This window comes from Phalaenopsis equestris, unplaced genomic scaffold (genome assembly GCF_001263595.1).
Source record: "Phalaenopsis equestris unplaced genomic scaffold, ASM126359v1 Scaffold000233, whole genome shotgun sequence".
Classification (NCBI taxonomy): domain Eukaryota; kingdom Viridiplantae; phylum Streptophyta; class Magnoliopsida; order Asparagales; family Orchidaceae; genus Phalaenopsis; species Phalaenopsis equestris.
In genome coordinates, this window is record NW_018164675.1 from 293,389 (window position 1) to 303,611 (window position 10,223).

The window sequence follows — 10,223 nt, forward strand, 5'->3', positions numbered from 1 at the left end:
CGGCCCGGTAACACAATGAAATATTCCTCTCATGTTATTCTGCGTTATTCAGGTGTTATTGTGTTATTACTATACCGAAAATATTTTCAGAATATAATAATATATGAATACAATCACAATAACATTTGAATAAAAAATGAGGAGTAAAGAGAGGGGGGGGGGGGGGTAAAATTGTTTTTTTTTTCCCGGAAAAGGTATTTGTATTAATATTTGTTCCCAATCCACGCATCACATGCAATATTTTTTTCCCATTTTTTAGCTATTATCCGAAAGCTAACTCTCGGAGCGAACAGTAGCACGGAAAAAATGGCAGCCCTCCCGGCGATGACGCTTCCCCTTGCCGCCTCTCTATCCAGCTTTACGCGAGGCGAAAACTATTCCTCGTTTCTTCCGACTTCCCTCTCCCTCTCTTCCTCTTCTTCATCTTCTCCAAAGGTTAAGCACCGTTTCCTCTCAGTAACGCTGACCCGCATCTTACTCAATCTCTTCAACCTCCTTCCTTTTCCTTGATTCAGCTCGGAGGGATTAGAATCCAATGCGTTCGAGTCGGAGGTGTGGAAATCCCCAACAACAAGCGCGTAGAGTACTCGCTGCAGCATATCCACGGCGTCGGCCGAAGCCGTTCTCGCCAGATCCTTTTCGACCTAGGTGTGGAGAATAAAATCACTAAAGATCTCACTGAAGACGAGCTTATCCAGATCCGTGATGAGGTTTCCAAGTACATGATCGAGGGAGACCTAGTTAGTTTTCTTCATCAATTTCTTTTGTTTGGATGAGATGTTTTTTGTAATCTTAAGATCTGTCGCTGTTGAATTTGGGAGCAGAAACGTTTTAATCGACTTGCGATTGAGAGGCTGAAGGAGATCCGTTGCTACCGTGGGATTCGGCATCAGATGGGGCTTCCGTGCAGGGGCCAGAGGACGAAGAACAATTGCAGAACCCTCAAGGGTAAGAGGGTAGCAGTCGCTGGTAAAAAGAAGGCTAATAAGTGATGTAGGTGATGGTATCTCCTTCTTCGATTCTCGTTAGATGGTGTGTGTTCCCTTGTCATTATTTAGCCTAATTCTTCTTCTTGCTAAGACCTTTTGAATGTATTAATCTTGCTTTCCGGTTTATGCTTAATGTTTCTTACAGCATGGCTCTTTGTAGTTACATACAAACCACCCGAAACATTCATATTTACTAATTAACCACACAGGTGATTTTTTTTAATTACCGAATCGATGTATTTACGCGTGCCACGATCAAACCATTGCGAATTCGATAAAAATGAAAAACATGGGTTGGGGTTTACCATTAATTTTGTATGAGCGAGAATTTGAAAAATGGATGAAAGAGGGCAGTTAATTTGTAAATAGCAAGTTTAGGTTGGTCTGTATGTAATTGCCCCTACATTTCTTGTCTACCTTAATATTTTTTTAGCAACACTCTATGATATTGCTTGGATATTTAAGTGTACCATTAGCTTACAAATTAGGATTATTCTCAGGATACATTTAGATTTAGTTCCTTCAGTGGGCTGATCAAAACTTAAGGATAGTTGCGGGCCATGTGGCGGATATTTAAATTTAAACTTCTCCTCTCTTAAACAGTTTTACATTTATTATAAAAATGATTATGAAATTTAAAATTCACTTAATATCAAATTATTATTCAGTATTTAAGTTTAGTTAGAACAAAGTTTGAGTGTGTCATATAATATTAAAGAGTTTAGCAAGAATTTAAAGGTGACAAGTTACTCCTCTAGCTAGCCCTTGGCTTCTCCAATTGGTTACTTCAAGTCAAAATAAACCCTTGAAACATGATGAAATTTGTTCGATTCTATTAGATTGGATCCAACAACAACAACAACAACAACAACAAGCCTTTATCCCAGTAAGTGGGATTGGCTATTCTATTAGGTTGGATGTTAGAAATTAATTAATCTTAGTCTAAACTCCGCGAAACCCTTTAAAAATACTCTTGAAGGTATTGATTTTACTTTCACACTAAAAAATATGTGAAAATAAAAAGTATTATTTTCTTTAACTAAGAAGATCATAAATCTGTTTGGTTGGAACCAAGGGTAGCTAAAGTATTTTAATCTTCTTAGTTCAAATAAGAAGATCAAACATTTGTTTAACTCTCAAATATTATTTTCTTTAACTAAGAAGATCATAAATCTGTTTACTAATAAAAATACTCACGAAGGTATTGATTTTATTTTTAACAGATCAAAAGCAATGAACTTTACTTTGCCACTCCACCATATAGTGAACTCTATTATTGATGGACCTTAGAGGACAATGCTATGAATTTCTTGTATTTGGCTGTCTAAACATTTGAACCAAAACAAAGGAAACTGAATTTCTACTGAACCCTTATATTTAGCATGAAGAGATCGTTCCTCAGCTTGTCATTATATATTATTGCCATGAGAGCTGATTTACAAAATACTTCAAAATCCTTACAAAATGTTCCTCTCTATGATCATCTCGTAAACTAACATATATTCATTTTTGTAGGTCCCTTTGATGTTGCATATGTGGATTATGTTCTTTGATAATTTGAAATATGTTCCGGAGTTTTTGGATTGGAGGGATTTTAAGCATGTTGCATTTCAAACATAGGGATTTTGAGTGTTTAGATGAGAGTAAAGTAAATCCGAAGCATCTTTTTGAATAATTTTTTGCTCATCCTGTGTTATCTTTTTTGGTTTATTCCAAAATTACCCAAATCAAAAAAATTTGTAATACTCAACATCACATGTGCTTATCGTGCTTATGAGCTCGGTATATACCCCCACACAATGAGCTCTCTATTAACTAACTAATCACCTGGTAACTGGTCACATGGATTGACCTACCATACTCGAAAGTCACCGTCCTTCTACAACATCCTCAATCATTACTATCCGTACTCTACTGTATACTAGTACGTACTAACTTCTACTATAAATACATACTGAATGGAATACTATAGTAAGCTTGCGGAATTCATTTCTTTAAGCCAAGTGTTTCATGATTTCAACTCTGTTATGTGCCATTGCTTCATGGTATTAAAGCTTTCCAGGATTTAATCCACATTTACTTTCTTCTCCACTCACCCGATTGATTCCTCCTCCCAAACTTGTAACATGAATACTTTTTCCATTCCTACTACCCTTCCCACGCCTCCTTCTCTGAAGTTCCTTCTGGCCAACATCAAAACATTAGCCTTGACACAACTATCTATGGATAATTACCTAATCTGGAGTGCGCAGATCCTCAAACTATTATAGGCAACTGGATTTGAAGAGTTCTTTTTGGATGTATCTTTTCCTTGTCTTGTTCACTATCTGCAAGATTGCAATGGCAATCCCTCTCTGAAAACCAATAATGCTGCCTGGAAATTGGTTGATCAAAATTTTGCAGCTGCCTTGTACTCTGCCATCTCATCCACCATTCATCCCCATGTGCTTCATCTTGATTCTATCATTAAAATATGTCTCACGCTAGCCAAAAGACTTCAATCCTCCAATCGCTCTAGAGTCATCCAATTCAAGAATGTGCTGCACCACATCTCTATAAAAAATAATTCCATGATCCCATACTTTACCGAAGTAAAATCCATTCTAGACCAAATCAATGCAGCTGGTTCCAAAATAAAAGAAAATGAAGATATCATACTTTATATCCTAAATATCATATACCTCCCTCATACAATTTATTCAAAATAGCTATTCACTCTCAATTAACACTCATTAATCTTGATGATCTATACTCACTGCTATGTAACGAAGAGATTAATGTGCCTGAAAATATTGCCAAGTAACAATCCCTATCTCAACTAACTCTCCTCCCTCCAATCATCTGCCAACTATTTGGCTAAATTGCTACTTAGCTCTTATTTGCTGGCATAGATCCAATCTGAATTATACTCCTGCTACTACTACCAGAATCAAGCCTATTCAGATTCAACCTATTTTTCTCAAAACTTTGACATGGTATCATAGCCAAATTTTTGCTCTAACCATCGATAGTTTTTGGAGGATCGTCAAGACTCTCTTCCCACCGGCCTCTTGCGGGAAGGGAGGAACTATTCGTCCTCCTTCGATTCGCCTTCTACCGCTTCGTCCTCCTTCGTTCGCTTCGGCTGCTTCGTCCTCCTTCGATCTTCGAACCTTGGCTAATTTTTCAACTAGGAATAAAGCCCCCTTGCATGCCCTCCAAGCTTTGTCCATCGTCTTCTTCAGGAGCCTTTCTATAAAGGTTTTGCGGCTGCTTGTTGTTTCTCATGGAAATGAAGCAGAGGATCGCCCCAGCATCTTCTGCGATACGATTGATGGCTGATAGGAACCAACACCTGAGAGAATCCAGGACATCTTATTTTCTTGTTATTTGTGCTTCTTCTATATTCATTTGATCGATAGAAGGGTTGTGGATTGGATTGCGATTGGCGACGCAGATCCAGGGAGGATGCGAAGCGTAAGGCCAGATCCGACGGACAAGGACGCAAAGCCATTCGAGGTGGTGGATCCGACGGGGAGATACAGACAATATGTGGATCTTCTTAGTACTGACGCAACAAAGAAGGTCTGCACGCGAAGAGATGGAATTTATTCTGAAATGCAAAATCCATTCATTGTGGGATACAAGGATTCTTGGGTTGAAAATGACTGTTATGTTTGTATTATTATTCGTTCGATTTAGATCTTCGCTAGGCATCGATGCTTTTGTCTCAACTTCGGCACTCACGGCTTCGACATCTCAACTTCAACACTTTTGCCGTAAAAAAATCAGGGAACAAATCGTCTTCATCCTCGCAGGAAGAATCTGTAGCATTTGGATCAAGACGCGGATCCTACTTGTCAGCTATGATCAATAGCATTTGAATCAGGACGCGAATCCTACTTGTAAGCTATGATCGATAGCATTTGGATCGTGTAACTGGATCCTATTTGTAGGATATGATCGGTAGCATCTGGATCAGGACGCAAATCCTATGATTGATAGCATCTGGATCGTGTAGCTGGATCCTATTTGTAGGCTATGATCGGTAGCATCTGGATCAGGACGCGGATCCTACTTGTAGGCTATGATCGATAGCATCTGGGTCGTGTAACTTGATTCTATTTGTGGGCTATGATCGGTAGCATTTGGATCAGGACACGGATCTTACTTATAGGCTATGATTGATAACATATGTATCGTGTAACTGAATCCTATTTGTTGGCTATGATCGGTAGCATTTGGATCAAGATGCGGATCCTACTTGTAGGCTATGATTGATAACATATGTATCGTGTAACTGAATCCTATTTGTTGGCTATGATCGGTAGCATTTGGATCAAGATGCGGATCCTACTTGTAGGCTATGATTGATAGCATCTGGATCGTGTAACTGGATATCAGGACGCAGATCCTACTTATAGACTATGATCGATAGCATCTGGATCTTGTAATTGGATCCTATTTGTGGGCTATGATCGGTAGCATTTGTATTGTGTAACTAGAAGCGAATCCTTCTCGTAGCTATGATTTGAATATCTAGACAACAATGATAAATGATTTCTTGTTTTTCTTTGCTCAAATCATGTTATGGTTCAGGAGTTGTCTCCGAGGCTTCGGCATTCTCGACCTCAGCACCTTCTCCTTCGACACTCACGGCTTGAGGATTTTTGGTCCCGCTGTGTCATCAGTTTTTTTTGGCAAATTGATGATTCATGATCAGTCAACATCAATTAGAGGGGGGATGTCAATCAAGAAGGACGGAAATCTGACAGCTAAATTAGGAGTTTTCTATAATTAGGAGCTTTCTTATTTAAGTTATTTCCAATATCTTTGTTCTGATTTATTTCCCTTTTAGCTGAGTATTTAAATTAGGAATATGTATTATTAAGTTACCTAAAATAGATTATGCACTTTATTTTGTACCTAAAATAGATTGTAAGATTATTATTTAATGGAATGAAAACAAAGGGAAAAGACTATCAAGCCTATTCAGAATTCAACATATTTTTCTCAAAATTTTGACAATCAACTAACAGATCAATAGCAATAAACTTTACTTTGCCACTCCATATAGTGAACTCTATTATTGATTGACCTTAGAGGATAATGATATGAATTTCATATATTTGGCTGTTCAACCCTTTGAACCCAAACAAAGGAAACTGATGTATCGCAGGTTCGGTCACGTCGTCGCCTTCCCAACAAGCTTGGATTGCGACTGCCTTGTAGGGCGCGATCATGAAGGTACGGATCGCGACTGTCTCGCAGGGTTCGGCGAGATCACGAATAACCTTCCCAGCAAGCTCAAGGTGCAGATCACGACTGTCTCTCGGGGTTCAGTCACGAAGGTACGAGATTACGAGTTTTCTTCCCAATAAGCTCTAATTCTGACTGTATCACAGGGTTCTCTGTACACTGCAATTCCATCTTTCTCGACTGTATCGCGAGGGATTCAGGTAGGAGAGGGCTTATGTGGTTTGTTGAGAGAGGAAGGAGTGGAGCAACACTATGCAAGGACAAGGGGAGGTGACAGAGAGGAACAAACAGGGAGAGATGCGTGACTTTTGCGTACAAGATATGGAGCGCAAAGACAGAAAGAAAAGAAGTTGCGTGTGATCTAGACTTGGATCCTTGTGATTCAGAAGCTCAGGAGAAAGTGATGGTGTAGGAGGTCAAGGATTGGAGCGTCTAGGGAAACTACCTCATGAGGTTCTGAAGGTCTTGATCGGACTCATACAAGGAGCTATCGTCTCAACGGGAGCCACTACCTCAGTACGTACTCTGACACAGGTAAAGCTAGATCTCCTTCCTGTGAATTTGAAGCTTGATGGACCGACCACGTATCTGATCTTGTCCGATTGAGGCTACTTTAGTTGGGAAGAGATTAGAAGGATACCTAACGATAGGCAAGGTTGAGCCAGAGGGTGACAATGTTGAGGGAGATGATTAGAGGAGCACACACATCTTAATTTACACTAGGCTTCCCAACTCAATGGTTCCATCTATTGCCTGATTAGAAGATGTCATTTGAATGGTGAGGGTCATCTGGGCAAAACTGAAGAGAATTTATACTGGGATGGAGAATCAAAATAAGGGTGTTTCAGATTCATCATGAGATAGAAGCAGTGGTACTAGGTGATAGATCGATTCAGGAATACAACATAGATTTGGAGTGGCTGCTGGCAGATTTTGATCCCTTCTCACCGATGTCAAGCTGTGACGATCCGGTGTGCAAGAATACACAAAGGGAATACACCATAGATTTGTATAGGCTATATGATTAAATGAGCTTGGGGATATCTTTTGTACATCTTGAGGGGAGTGTTGAGATTTGGGCCAAATTTAGGGTCCTATTTGTAAAAAGGGAACATTGAAGAAGTCTATGGGTTTATTTGTAAAACTTTGCAATACCCTATTTAAGTCCATGTTATGAATATACAAAGTAGGTTTTGAGCAATTCTTTCTTCTCTTCCCATTTCACCCATCAAAGAAGGACTTTGTCCACAACAAACCATACGGTTCCATATCTCTCATCTTCTCCATGTTGCCTATCTCTCCCATAACCTTATGTCAGTTTAAACCTTAGTTGTTGACAACAATTATATCATTTCTTTCGTTCTTCCGATTATCAAATCAAGGATCAGACCCACCCACGAAACTCTCCTTGAAGGTAGCATCAACAATGACCGTTCAGCAAATTCGTGCTCTCACCTCAGGCGTCAGTTCAACAGCTCCTTGGCATGCCATCTCCAAACGCAACAGCTCTCTACATATCTCCTCTCCACTTTCTTCTTGTATTTCTCGTCTTTCCTGAAAGAGTCAGATATTACTTTTTATTAAGTCAATAACCAAAACCAATTATCCATTCAAATTAGTTCGTATAAATGTATTGGGACCTTCTCCATTTATTTCTTTAGCTAGTTATAATACTACATTTTTATTAATGATTTTGCTGGTTCTATTGACTGTTTCCAATGTTGAACAATGCTGAATCACAATTAAAATTTACTCCCTTCAAAAAATTAATTACCACACAATTTAATGCTAACATCAAACAAATTCAATTAGATGGGAGGTGGTGAATTCACTTCCCATGATTTTTGATCTCATCTCCATTTTACAGGCATTCCTCAACGATTTAACTCCCCTGCACTCCTCAACAAAATGAAGTGGTTGAAAGGAAACACAAACACGTTATTGAAACCATGAGGACACTCTTACTTCAGGCAAATCTTCCTCACATTTTTTGGCTTGATGTTGTCTCTAGAGCGTTGTATCTAATAAATCAAATGTGCTTTAAGGGTCTGTTTAGGGCGGCGGTGCACTGGTAGTGCGACACTGCATTGCAATCCTATTTGTTTCGGTAAACAGCATTTTGTCAGCATTTTGAAAAAACTGCAACTGAAATCTACATTTTTCCACTGGTTCTAACTAAGTGCGGTCGCAGCTTTCTAGCCGCGGCCTGACTTTTTTTTTTTAAAAAAAAGATTTTGTAATAGCCACCGTGCTTTTTAAACACCAGATTATTCTTCAACAGTTTCAACTACTTTTTAACAAGCAAAAGTAGCCCCAAACAGACCCTAAGACGACTCACATGCTATCTCCATACCAACTCTTGCACAAATGCAAACCCAACCACTTCCACCTTCCCACCTTGGGGACGTCCTGTTGTCCCTGGAAACAACCTCTAACAACAAAGAAATTCACCCCCGGTGTCCCCATTGTGTTTTCATAGGCTACTCTACCTCCCACAAAGATTATTGCTGCTATAATCTAACCACTGAAAAAATCATCATGTCCTGGCAAATTATTTCTGTTGAATCTCATTTCCCTTACAAAACAACCACCTCCCCACCTTCACAAGCTAAAATCCTCCCCTCCCATTCCACCACTAATAACAACACATGCTTATTGTACCACCCCCTTATCTTCTAACTCTATTTCTTCTCTTCCTGCACTCTCTTCCCCTTCACCCACTACCAATCCATTTACAAATCCGTCACCTGCACACTCATAGCCATTCAAATTCCATCCTCCAATGTCTATATACGCAATACCTTGTCATCCAATGCACACAATAATGCAAACTGGCACTTGGATACCCATGAAAGCTTTACTGAAGCAGTCAAAAGCTATCATTGGAGAATAGCCATGTCTCATGAATTCTTAGCCTTACAACAACAAGGTATATGGGATCTTTTTCCACCACCATCCTCCAAAAATAAACTTGGCTGTTGCTGGACATATAAGACGAAAAACATCTTCGTTGGCTCAGTAGCATGATTCAAAGCTCGTCTGGTGGCCCAAGGTTTCAAACACGAGTAAGGCATTGATTATGAGGAAACTCTCAGTTTGTTGGACAATTGCTCTGTACCATAGGTGGAAAATTATCCAGCCCGACTTATCGAATGCCTTCTTACACGACAGCTCGACTCATCAAATGCTGATCGAAAATCTGCAGTGACTATTACAATTTTTTTTTGAATAAGTCAGACCACGACTTTCTAATAGCCACCACACTTAACCAGATCCAGTGACAAAATACAGCTTTCAACTGCAGTTTTTTAAAAAACAGACAAAACACAGATTTGCCAAACCGAAATAACTATGGTGTGACGCTGCACCGCCGCCTTAAACATACTCTAAATCCTATTAATAGTATGCTACCAAACATTACCCAAGAGTTTTCAAAAACATGTTGACATAACTTCCTAGTTCTAAGAACATCACATCAAAACTATCACTATCACTAACTTTTTTTAAAAGTGAAATATACATTTTCATCCTTAACTTTTCAATATAATTTTATTTTTATAAATTTAAATATCAAATTTTTTATGTTAGATAAACGAGCCGGCTCATATATATTTCGAGCTCAAAAAATGTGTTCGTGTTTGACTCGTTTGCTTCACGAGCCGAACACGAGCTGTTCACAAACAAAGAGTCATTTTAACAACCCTAATCATATAGCCATAAGACAATAAGGGTTTGAGCAAGATTTAAAAATTATTATTTATATTAAAACATCATTTGAATCTAATTTAATAATTTTTATTCTATTTTCTTAATCAATATTTTAATTGGTTATAAATCTTTGTAGTTTTGTAGTCAATTAAATTTTTTAACTAGCTGAACACGAACGAACACTTGTAGTCAATTGTAGTCAATTAAATTTTTTAACTAGCTGAACACGAACGAACACATCTTATTTCGTGTTCGGCTCGCTAACTTATCGAACGAAATTAAAGAGAC

The 10,223-nt window shown here is 38.6% G+C and overlaps 1 protein-coding gene across 2 annotated transcripts in view; it reads left to right on the plus strand.

Moving 5' to 3' along the window:
- Window positions 1-219: 219 nt before the first annotated feature.
- The window catches only part of LOC110023889 (30S ribosomal protein S13, chloroplastic), a 13,197-nt gene continuing 3,193 nt past the window's right edge, over window positions 220-10,223 (plus strand). The window contains exons 1-4 of one of the 2 annotated variants that reach the window (XM_020723529.1): window positions 220-435; window positions 516-740; window positions 825-993; window positions 8,095-8,287. In XM_020723529.1, the coding sequence (XP_020579188.1) occupies window positions 307-435; window positions 516-740; window positions 825-992 (522 nt within the window). In that variant the 5' untranslated portion in view covers window positions 220-306 and the 3' untranslated portion in view covers window position 993; window positions 8,095-8,287. Of the gene's footprint in view, window positions 436-515; window positions 741-824; window positions 994-8,094; window positions 8,288-10,223 lie in introns of those variants that run through there. The other variant, XM_020723528.1, reaches the window with a different exon arrangement.